Here is a 16,159-nt window from a genome sequence, read left to right on the forward strand (position 1 = left end):
GGCGCGCCTTGCTGGGGCTGATGTGAGATGCTCTCTGCTGCCAAGTCAAACGTGACCCGGTAGTGGAGCTACTGCAGCCGGGCGCAAGGTGCCTCGCAGCCAAGGAGGGTGGGTAACAGCATTGCTGCTGACTCCCCTGCTGTCCATCGCTGGGTCAGACCTGACCCCTCAACAGAGCTACTGTGGCTCAGCGCACCTCGCTGCGGCTGAGGAGGGCGCTCTCTGCAGGTCACCGCAGAGCTGCTGCCACTGGGCGCAAGGTGCCCTGGCTGCCACCCACTCGCCTGCTCTCCTCCCGCCATCAGGCCTGACCCGGGTGGCGGAGCTTCACCAGGCACAGGCGCCGCAGCCAAGACGCGGCTCCTTCTGCCACGGAGCCCGGTTCTGATGAAGGAGCCTGCTGTGGGGGCGCCTGTTTGCACCCCCTCTCAAAATTGCTCCCGGGGCCACGGCTCTCCCCAGTTCCCCCCATGCTACGCCTCTGTTCCAGTAGGTATCTGTTGTCCTTGGAAATTACATCTGGAAATGATGGTTTTTTTGTGCTCCTAAATTACATTTTCATACATGTGGGACATTTGCCTAGGCTCTCCAGATGTTGTAGAACTCCACCTCCCGTCAGCCCCACCCAGCATGGCTAAATGGTCAGGGTGATGGGAGTTTAAGTTTAGCAATGTCTGGAATTCACCACATTTAACACATTTAAGATGGATTTAACACACTGATAGCCATCACTTCAGGGTTTAAAATAATAACAGTAATAGAAGGTGCAATTTCTCCCTTTCTGCCATTCCAACTTAAATTATATGCACAGAGCTGCTATAGAACCATAGTACTGTAGAGTTGGAAGGGACCCCAAGGGTAATCTAATCTGACCCCCTGCAATGCAGGCGTCTGACTATGGCAGAAGAGAGTGGTACTATTACTTCACTTGATCCGGACACTAGACTTCTGTTTATGTAGCGTAGAATAACATTAGCTTATTTTGCTACTGCATCACCCTGTTGACTCATGTGAAGCTTGTGGTCCACCAAGATTCCTAGATCCCTTTCACATGTACTACTTGTAAACCAGGTGTCCCCATCTTATATTTTTGCATCTGGTTCTTCCTGCATAAGTGCAGAACCTTAATTTGTCCCTATGGAAATTCATTTTGTTAGCTTGAGCCCAGTTCTCCAATCTGTTAACGGTCACTTTGAATTCCAATTGTCTTCTGTGGCATTTGTTACCCCTCCCAGCTTGGCGTCATCTGCAAATTTGATGAGCATCCCTTCAATTCCTTCATCCAAGTCATTTATAAAGACCTTGAACAACAACAGGCCCAGGACAGAACCCTGCAGCACCCCACTTGTCACTTTCCCCCACGATAACGAGGAACTAGTAACCTTTGTGTTCAGTCAGCCAGCCAGCTACAAATCCACCAAACAGTTCATCCCACATTTTAGCAGCTTCTCTGCATGAATAATCATGGGGGAGTTTGTCAAAAGCCTTACTAAAATCAAGATACACTATGTCACTAGCATTCCCCTGATCCACCAAACTTGTAAGTCCATCAAAAAAAGAAATGAGATTCATATGGCATGACTTATTTTTGAGAAACTCATGCTAGGTCTTAGTAATCACATCATCCTTTTCTAGGTGCTCACAGACTGACTGTTGAATTATCTGTTCTAGGACCTTTCTTGGTATCAATGTCAAGCTCACTGGTCGGTAGTTACCTGGGTCTTCTCCCCAACCCCCTTTTGAAGATGGGGACAACATTTGCCCTCCTCTAGTCTGCAGGAACCTGTTCTCCAAAAATTCTCAAATCATAGACAAAGGCTCTGAGATTACATCTGCGAGCTCCTTTAGTACCCTTGGATGCAGCTCACCAGGCCCTGGAGATTCAAATTCATTTAAAGTACCGCATTTTTCGCTCTATAAGACGCACTTTTCCCGTCCTAAAAAGTAAGGTGCGTCTTATGGAGTGAATGCAGGCTGCGCAGTTATCGCTGAAGCCAGGATCAGTGCGCACCGAACCCTCTTGCTCTCCTGGCTTCAGAGATAGCCACGCAAAGCCTCTTCAGGGCAATGGGAGGAACGCTCCCCCTCCCCTGAAGAGGCTTGGCACAGCTATCCCTCAAGCCGTGGAGAGGCGCTGCGCAGCTCTCCCTCTCTGTGCAGCGCCCCCTCAGCGAAGCGGGAGGAGGAACGGAGCCCCTACGCAGAGAGGGAGAGAATATTGTTCTCCTCCTCTAAAACTAGGTGCGTCTTATGGTCGGGTGCGTCTTATAGAGGGAAAAATACGGTAGCTAGGTGTTCACTTACTGCCTCTTTTCCTATCTTGGACCATAGCCCTCCCCTTACATTATTTATTCTGTTAACACCAGGTTTGGCATCACTTTCCTTTTGGGTGAAGGCAGAGGCAAAGTAGGTGTCGAATACAGTGGTGCCCCGCAAGACGAATGCCTCGCAAGACGGAAAACCCGCTAGACGAAAGGGTTTTCCGTTTTGGAGGTGCTTCGCAAAACGAATTTGCTATGGGCTTGCTTCGCAAGACAAAAATGTCTTGCGATTCCTGGGGTTTTTTCCCCCTCCCCCCCTTTTTCCCAAGCCCACAAGCCGCTTAACAGCTGTTAGCTAAGCCGCTTGACAGCTGATGGCTAAGCCGCCTAACAGCTGATCTAAGCCGCTTATCAGCTGATCTAAACCGCTAATAGCCTTTTAGCAGCTAATCCGCTAATCCCTTAAGCCTTTAATAGCTGCTAATAGCCTTTTAGCAGCTAATCCGCTAATCCCTTAAACCTTTAATAGCCGCTAATAGCCGCTAAACCGCTAATAGCACTAATAGCGCTAATCCGCTAATGGGCTTGCTTCGCAAGACGAAAAAAACCGCAAGATGAAGAGACTGGCGGAACGGATTCTTTTCGTCTTGCGAGGCACCACTGTAGTTAGTTCTGCCTTCGCTTTGTCACTTAATAGCATTACTCCGTCTTCGTTACTCCATGAAGAGGACCTTCCACTTGCTTGTTCTTCCTCTGCTTCGGACATAGCTAGAGAAACCTTTATTATTTTTTAACCTCTCTTGCAAGCCTGAGTTCATCAGAGCTTTAGCCAGCCTGACTTGCACCTGCAACTGTTGGTTACTCATGTATACTCCTCCTCCTTTGTGATTCCCCTTTCTTCCATTTCCTATACCTTTTTAACTCTCAGCTCATCTGTCAGCCCCTTATGCAGCTACATCAATTTCCTTAGATGCCTCTCAATTTGCTTTTGGGCCTTCATTATTTCTCCACTAAAGATGTGGGAGTGGGGTTTGTAACTGCCACAGCCTGGGATGAAAGTGTTAAATGACGCACACACACAACTGTTTGTTTGTTTCAAACCTGATGTGGTTGTTAAAGTTGGGTTTTGTGTCGCGTCTAGTTTAGCCCCAATGAAAGGAGTGAACTTTAGAAACAACCCTGGCTAAGCTATGCAAGCTTTTTCTTTTTCTCCCTTGACCAACTGACTAACTGTGATCTTACACTTCCGGTGCAGCTGGAGAAAAGTGTTCGTCGACTGCGAGAGAAATTTTATGGGAAGGTGAGCATCAAAACGGCTACGGTGCTGATGAGGCAGTTCTGCAACAATCATGAGCTCGCTTGTAGTCGCATCATTCTCTGCAAAAATGAGCTGGAAGGTGAGTTAGCCATTCGTGCTGGTTAGAAGCACTGCATTGTATGGGAGAAGGGGATGCCTGCAGGGCCATAAGAGGCATCTCCATATTGCAGCTGGGGAGGCAGAGAGTGCTTAGAACCATAGAACCATAGAGTTGGAAGGGAACCCAAGGGTCATCTAGTCCAGTCCTCTGCAATGCAGGAATTTAAACTAAGGCATCCATGACCAAACTGGGGGAAATTACTGTCAAATATAACTAGAAAGCGTAGGGCTAGTTAATGAATGAAAGGGTTAAGATCATAGAACTGTGTTCCTAGACTCAGTTAGGTCACGCCCCTCACCCAGAAGCGTGGAAATTAAGTTTCTTCCTGGGTTCATTCTCTTTCACCATGTGAACTCACCGAGATAGGACATGGCTGAGCTTGCTCACTACAAGCTCAGACTGCGTGCCCAGAGCTATTTCACTATAATTTGTAAACCCAATATTTTCTACCTGTGTACTTCTTGCTGTGACATGGAATAGTACATGAACATGACCTTTGGATTTTTGTAAGTAAAGCCTTTAAACTTGCTAATGGTGTGCTCTGTTCATTGCAAGACACGAGGGGAAGTGCTGCAAGCAGCTAGAACAGGATATTAAAAAGGTCTAACAGCCTATATTCCTCACACTTCACTGTGCTGCATGATTCAGTGTTTTTAAATTCTGCTGAGGGCTCTGTCCTGCTGGAGAGTGTGTGTAACTGGGCTTTGGATCTAGGGATCCAGCCAAGTCCTTTATTAATTACCCCACACGGATGATCTATATCTACTTTTGTCCCCATATACCCAGCCACACACCCAACCTCTGCTCCCATCTTCCATGACGCCTGGGATTGATGGGAGTTGGAGTCCAACAACATCTGGACGGATCCCCTATACCCTGGGCTGCAGGCTGCAGTGTTAAAGTACTAGGTTAGGCAAGGTTTTGTGTAACTACAAAAAGCACAAGTTGATGCCTCCCTGAACAGGTTGCCCAGCCTACTACTACTAGGACATTCCTTCCATGCAAGACCCATATAAAATAGTAGAATTATAGAGCTGGAAGGGACAACAAGGGTCATCTAGTCCAACTCCCTGCAATGCAGGAATCTCAAAGTATTCACGACAGAAGGTTGTTCAACCTCTGCTTAAAAACCTCTAATGAAGGAGAGTCTACCACCTTCCAAAGGAGACAATTCTACTGTCAAAAAGCTCTTACCTACAGAAAGTTCTTCTGTTTAGTCAGAATCTCCTTCCTTATAGCTTGAAGCCATTGGATCAAGTCCTGCTCTCCAGAGCAGGAGAAAACGAGCTTGCTCCATCTTCCACGTGGCAGCCCTATTGGAAGTTCTTCTACTGTTACCCTGCAGAAATGGGGAGCCTCTAAAGAGGGCACCCACGTGAATGAGGGCAGCCCAGCAGCTGCAGCACATCTGCCTGGCACTCCAAGAAGTGCCTTCACAGTACATATACAACCGCCATCTTATAGAGCACAATATATTGATGAAGCTTGCTAATGTCAAAGGAGACTGATATATGGGTGACCAAAAGAAAAAGTAGAAGGAATGAATGAAGATTGTTCTGCCATTGGACAAGACAATCCTTAAAACAGTTTATCATTTATTTAAACAATGTCTATACCGCTTAACTATAGTCGTCTCTAATTGGTGTACAAGAAATACAATACAGAAAAGGTAGAAGTTCCTCTGGTCTCTCGCTGCACCAGCAAAATCAAGATACCTACCCACATGACACTCCCAGAAGCTCCGTTCATATACTATGAAAAAGAATGAAAGTTTATTGATTTCCCCACATGCCTTTTTCCTCCCCTGTGTCTCCCCGCTTCTCATTCCCCACCCCAGCCCCATACTGCCCATAACAAAGATGTCTCTAACTGACCTTCATGACTTTATGATTTGAAATTCAGAGACACTGAATGTACTTTTTATGCATGAAAATCTTTTAATAAAAGCAAAAAGAAAAGAAAAGGTAAATGTTCAAATAGTAAAATCAGACTTCAGTTACAGTGCCTGCTGGAATAAAGAAGTCTTCAGTGGGCACTGACATTCAGCAGGGAGGCAGGGGCTGTCTGGCCTCAACTGGAAAGAAGTTCCATAAAATTGGGTCTACAGTACTAAACGCACAGCTCCAGGGGGATCTGAGCCATGGGGGACCAGTAACCGTGACTCCCTCCAAAACCTCAGTGGCTGGACAGCAATATAAGGGATTGGGCCTCCTGGATCTGAGGTGTTAGTGGCCCTGTAAATTAAGACCAGAACCTTGAACCTCACCTGAGCCACTATAAACTTTTGAGCACCTGAGTTAAGTGCTGGCAATAATCTGTCCCCATCCACCTTTTGCACCAGCTAGAGCAGGGCTGTTTTACTAGAAAAAGAGGCGCCAGAACTTGTTTTTAGGGGAGCACCCACCCAAAGTTGTTGTTGAGCTTTTTTAGTGCTTTCTGCACCATCAACACTGCAAAATAAACCCGCCTCTGATGCACAGCCGCGAGCCGCACAACCCCAAGGAAGGGGCGCAACACTAAAGCCCTGAGCTGGAGTCTCCAGGCCAGACCCACACAGAGTGCATTGCAGCAGTCGATTAGAACAAAGGGTACAAGTCGATGTAAACTGACTAGTGTTTTATACAGCTCCCTCTCCTCTGGTCACAGAATGCTTTCAATTCCTAGTGTCAGCACATTTACATTTCACAGTTTCAGACCTCCTTCCTAACAGCAACTCACACTCAGCCTGCTCTAACTTTGTGGTGTTGCTGTTTTTTAGATACGGACCCAGAAGATGGAGAGAGCCTCGATGATGATCCTGTGGCTTTGGTAATTCTCTGTCTGTTTATCTTAGGCAGAGGTGAAAAGCTGGGAAAAAGTAGATGAAGAGTAAGGAGTCAGAAGCTACTTTTAAGGGGCAATTATAGATACTGAAATGTTAAACAAATGAAGCTCTTATTAACCCAACAGCTGTGCTATCCTAATTTAATAACTCCACTCGCCAGCTAAAGCAGCTGAGGGCAGCCAATGGGTCTTCCCATTGGTGAGTTAGGGACGAGACCAACAGTGGGCTCCACAGTTAAGAAGGCAGTTTGCTGTAGAGGAAAGTGAGGGGCGGGTGGGAAATGTCAACCTGGGAATGTAACCCGTCTAAGAGAAGCAGAACACTGCTCCTAAGCCTCTGCTGCCTTGTGGTTATACTCATTTATAAGAAAGCCTTCAGGAGTAAACCCTGAGGAAACATCCATACCGGCTGCCTTGCGGAACATCACTGGGAGAAGAAACGGCTAAGGAGTAAACCCAACACAAATCTGCAATGGAATCCCTAAGACTGTTGGGTGGCATTTTGTATGCCTCCTTCTGGCAACTCATGCAGTCAAGCTGGTGCCATAAAATATACAATCAGAGCAGATTGCAGCTCATGAGTTAAAATTGAGATATATACATACACCCGTGCAACTGAGATTTGGGTTACCATAAAAAATTGACCCTGAGGCGCCCCAAAGGGCGACTTCAGCATTTCCCTAGTAAGTTATTTTATTCTAGAGGATGATCTGTGCCTACAAATCTGGGCGCAGAATCTGGCTACCAGCCAAGTCATCTTGTGATCTTTGCCTAAGAGGAGAGAATTAAGTTTAGACTTGTCTGAAAGATCGGCGAACCTCTTCAGCAAAGGATCAATGGTGTCTCTACGAATCTCAACATAAAAAGGACATCAAAAAAATATATGTTTGGGGCTTCCTTTTCCCCTAATGGGCAGGCGCAAAGTCTCTTCTATAGGAGCCTTCCAGAACCGGTGAGGGCAAGGCCAAGCTTCTAGCAAGAGTGAAAGCCCTCTTGCGCTTCTGGATGTGAGGAAATAGAGATATGTTGCTGGAGCGGCTACGTATCTTCCGTTTCCTATGATTTGATTATCGTACAGTCCTGTTGTCTCTCTATGTCCATGATTCTTTTAGCCATTTCTATGTATTCTATCAGTTTTGTCTGCCATTCTTCCTTTGTTGGTATCGCGCCCTACTTCCATTTCCCAGAAGTTCTTTGTTATTTTGCAAATCCACCACATATGATAAAAGTGGAGGACCGTGACTCCGAGGAGACCTGGAAGGAACGGAGGGCAGGAAAGGGAGCAGGGGGAAATGCTCCAGTCAGAGGTCCCATTTGCTCCTGTATCTTGCTTTAAACAGTCATGGCTTGCCCAAAAGAATCCCGGGAAGTGCCGTTTGTTCCGGGTGCTGAGAGTTGTTCAGAAGCCCCTCTTCCCTCCCAGAGCTGCACTTCCAGAGTTCCTGGCAAGAGGGGCTGCCTGTTAAACCAGCCTGGAAATTGTAGCTTGGTGAGGAGAATAAGGGCTGCCTATGTGTATGATTCTGCTTGAAGTGTGTAGTGCAGATGGGGCACAGAGCAGGACCTCTCCTCCCACTGGGGGGCTCAGGTCCCCACCAGTAAGGAAGAGCCTCCCATCTGGCTCCTAGGAAACATTGCTGGCTCCTATGTTTTCACAGAATCATAAATGTGGAGAAAAACTCAAAGGTCATCTAGTCCAACCTGCTAATGCAGGAAAGTCACCGACTGCAGCAACAGATTTGAGGCACCACTAATTATATGTTTGTGTTTATCATTTTTCTCACCATGAAAATGATCATGGTGTTCTCTTAGAATGGCAATGGCGCCCACCTGAGAGGTCCCAGAATGGAGCTTCAGCAAGTTCCAGTTGAAAAAAAGCCCTGCCTGGGAAAATGATGGATCATATAGTTACTGTGTCATGAATTCTGAGCGTTTGTTATTTAATAATTAACTGCACTTTCAGTCTTCCTGATCAATAGTCTTTTGTCACTTTCAGAAGTGTGTATGTCACCTAGATATGTATTGTGCTTCTTATTTCATGGGTCTAGTTCTTCCTGCTGTCTGGTAGCCACTTTCAACACTTTTCTTCTTCTTGTAGAGAGTGGTGGATAAACTGGAACAAGAAGAGGAGCAGAAGAAACAGGTGATTTGGGAAGGAGGAGTGTATTGTGTAGGGCAGAGCCTCACTGGTATATCTTAACTGACTTGGCAAACCCTTTTGGAACTGCTTTTTGACTGGTGATGGGAATAGTAAGAATACTCTCAGAATACTTCTGGGGTGTGTGCAGTTCAGGTAAATTAGGGTCTCCCACTAGAGAGACCATTAAAACTTTCTTTTTCTGAGCTGCTTGTGTAACATGACTAAGACAAGCCAGCCAGGTTAGTTGCCGCTGATGCTAGTAAGAACAAGAAGCAGAAAGATCTAAACGGGTAGGCACAATCCTACCAACGAACCAAATGGGAAATGTGCAGGAGAACCTTCCAGAGGATGGCACCCAAAGAGGGAAAATACACCATTTGGATTTTTCACAGGCACCAACATATCTTGAGCCATCCTTTTATGTAACAATGATACCAGCAGCTCAATCTCACATTTGTCTGCCAGCCACTCGTCTTGTTCCCTGAATTTCTAGCTGCATTAATAAAAAATCAAAACAGAAAGCAGTGAAGGTCTTATTCCATATTCTATTCACTTCCAATAGCTGGGGCGAGACACACAATTGAGTTGCACCCTGATCTTAGGTGGTTCATTCCAATGTCATGTCTTTCTTTTACTTACATCTTCTTTAATTCTTTTAAAAAGAAAAGAACGCCAGGAGAGGACCAGGCGCAAAGCAGGAATAAACTCTTAAAAATTCAGTGGATGTCACTTGCTTAGGTTTGTATGTGTGCATATGCAGAGTATGTTGTCTGTATGCATGTGTGCAAAATATGTTGTGTGCACAAGCGCTGTGTTTTTAAATCTGGTCCTAATTTTGTAGGATGACCAGAGAAAAACCTCAAGAGTTATAAACAGCATGTAGCATTTGAGAAGGATATGCTCAGTGAATGTTTTTGTGTTCAAACAATGTGTACTAGGTTATATTGATTTAATAATGTTGTGCATCATAGTTTATTTCTTTACTTGCAGAAACGAAATGACAAGAGTGATGAGAAAATAAAGGTGAGAATAGGTCCAGGGCTGGACTGTTGTGGTCACTGGGACAGAACCATTGGGGGTGGAATAAGGAAAATAAGGGAAAGATCAGAGAAAGAAAAAGAAAATCCACCATACTGATGTGCCGTTAAGTCATAATTAAAACTTTATTACATTGGTACGGAGCGTTAAAGCAATCAACAGCTGCCATCATTTCTGACCATTGGTCATGCTGGCTGGGACTCATGAGAATTGGAGTCTGTTACAGAGAATTGGGAAGGTTAATGTTAAATTGTTAGAAAATGCTCAAAATGTTGGCATTCCAAAACCTCAGTCCTTCCTATGTTCCTGCATTCCTTAATGAGCAACCAAGGTTGACCTTTGTAGTTGAGAAAACAAGGTCCACATGCGTTGGGCAGGTGACATTTTGGGACATCCCCATGGTTAGCATGGCAGCCATGAAGTCCTGAGCCACCCCACAGCCAGTCACGTTGGCATGGATGTTGAAGTCCCCCCAAACCAGCAGCCTGGGAGTCCTCAACCCTGCCTCCAAAACCAGCTCTGTCAGCTCAGGCAGGGAGACTGCTGGGCAGCGAGGCGGGTGGTAAACCAGCAGAATGGCAGGAAGAGCAGTGGCAGAGGCTTGAGGTGGCCACAGACACAGAGAGAGAAGGAGCAGGGCTGTGTCTCCTACTCTGCAATACAGTATTGATTCGGCTCCTTCCCCTCCCCCATTCTCAGCGCAGGAATGAAGTCGAGAAAAGGCTGGAACAATTAAGGAATTTGAGTCACAGTGAAAAAATGCAAGGAGGGAGGTATAAATAAAGGGAAGAAAGGGGCAGGAACTTTAGCTTCTGCAACTGACTTGCTTAACTGTTGGATGTACCGTGTGCTGTTTCCTTGGTTATTGAGCAATAAAGTTAATTCCTGCCAAGCCATGCCTGTTTCTGTTACAGTGTTGAACCACAGACAGGAGGGCTACCTGACACAGAATCTCTAATCTGTCCTGATTGCCCAGTGCCAGGAACACACACTCTAGATCCTCCCACAACTGGACGGAGAGCCTGGAGAGATGGAGTCTCTACAGACCACAGCAACTCCTCCTCCCCAGCCCTCAGGTCTGCCCTGTTGTTCACTGAGTACCCAGGTGGGCACAGCTGGGTGAGACCAACTCCACCCTGCTCAGCCACCCAGGTGTTCGTGGTACAGACCAGATCAGCCTCCATGTCCATCATCAGATCATGGATGAGGGAGGTCTTACTCAGAGCCAAACCAAAATTCAACAACAGCAGCTGCAGACCCAAGGGCTGGCTGATAGGACAACCGAAATTCTCCGGACTGAAGCAGGGGCTGGCACACGGCACAGTCACTAACTGCTTGTATCGTGTGCCCCTTACCTGGTCTGCCCCACCTCCCACACCATACGTTCCCCTACCCAGAACCACTGTGGTTGACCCCCTGCTCTCCCCACTTATTTTCCTCCCAAACACATCTCTTCTTCCTCAATAAAAACAACACCCCCCCCAAATTAAAAACAGTTAAAACAAAACATTTAAACCAATTGTAGCTGTTAGCCCTGCCTCTGCTTTGCAGCTGGTGCTACAGCCAGGAGATGCTAATGGGCTGCAGGTGCAGAGGCCACCAGATTGCAGCTGCTCTCAGCTGATGCAAGGCTAGCCAGGAGGGAAGGGGAAGCTGCTGGTGGTGAGAGCACGGAAGTCTCTCTTCCTCTCCTGTTCACCTTCTTGCCACAACCAGCAGGCCCTTGGTTCTTGGACTTTCCTTTTGCCCCAAGCTTTCTAGACACAGGTCCACACTTTAAAGTTCTGTGTTTGAGTGTTTTCCTTGCAAAAACCTGCCCTTTAATGCTGAATCAGAACAAACAGCAATTCGGGTTTTCTTCAGATTGCAGTTTGCTCAATTCAGTGGTAAATAGCGAGTTTTTGTGAGAAAGTGTTGCCGGGGTGGGGGTGGGGAATGCATTTGCACACAGTACTTTACGGCCTGGACATGTGCCTAGAGACATGTCACAAAAGGAAGTCTGGATCAGCCCCTTGTTTCTCCCTCAGTGCTGGTCAACATACACCCAGGCCCATCCACTAGCAACAGGGCCACAGTAGCTTTCTTCTTCATCGTCGTCTTCTGACCAGTATCTCAAGTTGGATAGGTGTGAGGGAAGCGGGTTTTTCCCTTGGCCATGAAGGAATTTCCTGGCCCTTGGAGGACCACCCATTCATACGCTTCATGTTTATTCTTCCCCAGGAGGTTGCTCAGCAGCTGAAGTGCTTGCCTCTGACGCAGAAGAACCTGCGCATGTTTGACAATGCCGAAAAGAACCGCATCCCGCCTGAAGACCGCCAGTTTTCCTGCCAGCCCTGTGACAGTATGTGGTGGCGTCGAGTCCCAAAGAGAAAACAGGTGTGTGTGCATGCATGACCATGTGTCGTGGATCATCTGCCTGAAAGGGTCAAACTGATGGCCACGTAGAACCACTGAGGTAGCTCAAGTAAAAGGGAGATGGGTGTTTTCTCAGGATATTAGCCCTTCTTTACCCTCGCTTCTCCCATTCCTCCCTCTTTTGTCTCTCCATCTTTGCCTAAATTTAAAAGGAAAAATAAAAGTATGTGTGAAAATTCTTTGGCCCACAGGCAAAATGCATCTCCCAGCTTCCTCTCCTTATTCTGTCCCTGCACAGCAGTTAGGCTTGAAAAAGGGCTTCCAGTGGTGCTAATGAAGGGTTTTTCAGCCTAATTGCTAGGGTGTGTGTGTGTATGTGTGTCACACACTGGTTAACCCTCCCCTTCCAATGTGCTGACTTCTGATGACAACCCCCCCCCGACCCAGTAATTGGGGTTGGAAAAATTAAAGAAGTTCCATTGGCTCCTTATTCCTATGCCAGAGAGAAACTATTTTCAGAGGTGTTGCAACTGAGATAATCACCTTCCCCCAAAATTGTCACTTATGTGGTGAGTAGACTTCAAAAAGGGAGGGAAGACCAAGGAGACATGATGGCAAGAGACCTGGGTTAAAACTGGGTCTTCCACCAAATCCACATACAGCATGGATAGTGTCTCTATAGAGGTGTTTTTTGAGGGAGGGGAGTGAAAGTGGAGCATGGACAAAGAGTGGGGGGCTGAACTCTATATGTGTTCTCTTCTACTTTTCACTCCAAGACCACTGCTCCCAGCCACCACCCCTCCCCGCAACCAGAAATAAAGCAGCTGCAATCAAGGGTGCAACAGTATTGGGGCCACACCTCATATGGGCAGCTTGCTCTATAGAGGACTTCAGCAGGACTTGAACGGAGTCTGCTGCCATTTCATTTTGTGGTTCATTGCTGGAGTTTGGGTGCCTTTTTAGCTTCTCATTTGATGCCCTCCACAGGTGTCCCGTTGTCACCGGTGTGGGAACAAGTATGACCCAGTGCCTGAAGACAAAATGTGGGGCACAGCAGAGTTCACTTGCCCCTCGTGTGGACGCACCTTCAGGTGAGCAGCACGGACTGAATGACTCAAGAGTGTAGGACAGAGGGGGACTTCAGTATCTGCATTGGTCTTCCATTGTTCCAGAGGGCAGGACTGGAACCAATAGTTTCATGTTAGAATTTAGACCATAAACATTAGGATTATTTTCTTGATTGTACCAGCTGTTGGACATTGAAACATCAGGCTGTCTCAGAAGGTGGTGGGCTCACCTTCTCTGGAGGATTTTAAGCAGAGGCTGGATGGCCTCCTGTTATGAATGGCATAGCAGTGGAATTCCTGCATTAGCAGGGGATTGGACATGGACTGCGTACACACTGTACCTTTAAAGCACATTCAAAGCCCTTCCTTTCCCTCAAAGAATTCTGGGCACTGTGGTGTCCTAAGTGTTAAGTTGAGGACACAGTGATTTCTCCAGAGCAGCTCTTTATTGTAAGCTGGACAGACTGAACCGCAAACAGCTCAGCCGGCCTCCTTTTATAGGAGCCGGCTGTCAACATTGTAGCAACAACAACCCAGGGTTTCCCGCCTAAAATAACTGACGTGGACCTGAGTGAAAACTATCTACAGTAACCCCCTGCTGGCCCAGGGTGAGAACATCAGTACATAACACTAAGGGTTGCTAGGAATTGTAACTGAGGGAGGTAAACTACAGTGCCCAGAATTCTTTGAGGGAAAGGAAGGGCTGTGTGCTTTAAAGGTATAGTTTGCACGCAGCCACTGTCTCAGGAGTAAGATCCATTGAACACAGTGTGACTCTTCTGCATGTGTAAGCATAAGACTGGGCTCTAGGATTGGGACCGGCTGGTGAAGAGTGGGTAATAAATTTAATAAGTAATAATAAATAGCTTTTACCACAGTCAGCAATCTTGTTTGGCATATAACTAAGGATATTGAGACAAGTCATCTTGTTATTCTAATTGACCTTCCTTTCTTTAATTGATCTCTCGCTTATTGCTCAGAATCATAGAATCATAGAATCATAGAGTTGGAAGAGACCACAAGGGCCATCAAGTCCAACCCCCTGCCAAGCAGGAAACACCATCAGAGCACTCCTGACATATGGTTGTCAAGCCTCTGCTTAAAGACCTCCAAAGAAGGAGACTCCACCACACTCCTTGGCAGCAAATTCCACTGTCGAACAGCTCTTACTGTCAGGAAGTTCTTCCTAATGTTTAGGTGGAATCTTCTTTCTTGTAGTTTGGATCCATTGCTCCGTGTCCGCTTCTCTGGAGCAGCAGAAAACAACCTTTCTCCCTCCTCTATGTGACATCCTTTTATATATTTGAACATGGCTATCATATCCCCCCTTAACCTCCTCTTCTCCAGGCTAAACATGCCCAGCTCCCTTAGCCGTTCCTCATAAGGCATCGTTTCCAGGCCTTTGACCATTTTGGTTGCCCTCCTCTGGACACGTTCCAGTTTGTCAGTGTCCTTCTTGAACTGTGGTGCCCAGAACTGGACACAGTACTCCAGGTGAGGTCTGACCAGAGCAGAATACAGTGGCACTATAACTTCCCTTGATCTAGATGCTATACTCCTATTGATGCAGCCCAGAATTGCATTGGCTTTTTTAGCTGCCGCGTCACACTGTTGGCTCATGTCAAGTTTGTGGTCAACCAAGACTCCTAGATCCTTTTCACATGTACTGCTCTCAAGCCAGGTGTCACCCATCTTGTATTTGTGCCTCTCATTTTTTTTGCCCAAGTGCAATACTTTACATTTCTCCCTGTTAAAATTCATCTTGTTTGTTTTGGGCCAGTTCTCTCATCTGTCAAGGTCGTTTTGAAGTGTGATCCTGTCCTCTGGGGTGTTAGCCACCCCTCCCAGTTTGGTGTCATCTGCAAATTTGATTAGGATGCCCTTGAGTCCATCATCCAAGAAAAGATTGGCTGATATTTTTTAGAGGGTAAACCTCATGGTCCCTTCAAAATCTACCATTCTATGATTCTAATCTGTGTTTAACAAAAATATAAGTATGCCTTGAGGGCTGGGAATCTTCAGAGCCTGGAAATACCTCTTTCAGCTAAAGGGAGCAAACAAAACAGTTTGCCAGTTGAAAAGGCTATGAGTTTCTTTCCTGAGTTAGCTAGAAACAGGCGTAGCCTTTTGTGGCAGGGGGTGCGCAGTTTGTCCTGTGGGATTCTGCTGTCTGTTTTTAGGAGGGTGCTTCTTCCAAATCGTTGGTATTATTTGTTCTGGTGTCGCTTCACCCAAAGGAAATTAGATGTGATAGTGCTCTACCCTAGAATGCTTGGCACTGGGAGAAGTGGGGTTTCTGATGTGCAGTATTGATATTTTGAGCTAGCTTGATTCCTTATTTCTTGGTATAATTTTCTGCGCAGTATAATGGTCTTCCTGAGAGCTCCATGAAATAAAATGGCAAAAAAATAGTTAAAAAATGAGGTATATCAGAACATGACAGAAAATAAGTAAATGTATCAATAAATAAAGGCACTCCCTCCATCTCTTGACTGCAGTGGTTCGGCCCAGATGGGGACGCCGTCTCCCTGCTACAGTTGCCACAGCCCTGTTCTCCCGAGTTTTATCATCCCACCTCGCAAGAAGCTGGGACCAAGAAGCAGACAGCAGCATTCGTGTTTTGCAGAGGATTGCTACAACCGAAGAGGTGGGGCTGAATGTGCAATGAATAGGCATTGTGCCATGGGGTGTCCCTTCCCTGCTAGGGGGCCACCATGTGTTGTTGACCTGCCATGCCAAGTGGCATCTGGTCCCAGTTTGCAGGAATGGGACCAGAGTAGAAAGAGTTAGACGTTGGAGCAAAATTCCAGGTATATTATTTGGCAGAGGGGAAAAAAGTGCCTTCCTGTATTTGCCCTTTTTCTGTGGCTCTACAAAATGTGCTTCATGTTCATGAGAGACAATGTGCAGACTATTTCTCTGGAGTATTGGAACTTTTCCCATACTGCTGCCATGATCAGCACAGAAGGAATGTTGGCTGGGGGAGGGGGGAGGGGTAGAGCTTGACTGCCTTCTAGAAAGTGTGGAAACAAAGGAGTGTAGGAAGGTGAGTTCATG

General features: G+C 46.5%; 2 protein-coding genes across 6 annotated transcripts in view; one reads left to right on the forward strand and one right to left on the reverse strand.

The window, feature by feature from the left end:
• SHFL (shiftless antiviral inhibitor of ribosomal frameshifting) overlaps window positions 1-16,159 on the forward strand; it is a 320,289-nt gene that overhangs the window by 15,811 nt on the left and 288,319 nt on the right. For 3 of the 5 annotated variants that reach the window (XR_014506623.1, XM_083421139.1, XM_083421137.1), the window contains 7 exons: window positions 3,517-3,658; window positions 6,438-6,487; window positions 8,601-8,645; window positions 9,633-9,665; window positions 11,901-12,056; window positions 13,023-13,126; window positions 15,601-15,749. Coding sequence is in view for 4 of the 5 variants with exons in the window: in XM_083421137.1 (XP_083277263.1) it covers window positions 3,517-3,658; window positions 6,438-6,487; window positions 8,601-8,645; window positions 9,633-9,665; window positions 11,901-12,056; window positions 13,023-13,126; window positions 15,601-15,749 (679 nt within the window). In the remaining variant the exon portion in view is untranslated. The remainder of the gene's footprint in view (window positions 1-3,516; window positions 3,659-6,437; window positions 6,488-8,600; window positions 8,646-9,632; window positions 9,666-11,900; window positions 12,057-13,022; window positions 13,127-15,600; window positions 15,750-16,159) is intronic. The other 2 variants (XM_083421140.1, XM_083421138.1) reach the window with 2 other exon arrangements.
• The window catches only part of LOC310668132 (intercellular adhesion molecule 2-like), a 200,882-nt gene that overhangs the window by 12,897 nt on the left and 171,826 nt on the right, over window positions 1-16,159 (reverse strand). The window lies entirely within an intron of this gene.

This window comes from Podarcis tiliguerta (genome assembly GCF_965153285.1).
Source record: "Podarcis tiliguerta genome assembly, chromosome: 17".
NCBI classification, from domain to species: domain Eukaryota; kingdom Metazoa; phylum Chordata; class Lepidosauria; order Squamata; family Lacertidae; genus Podarcis; species Podarcis tiliguerta.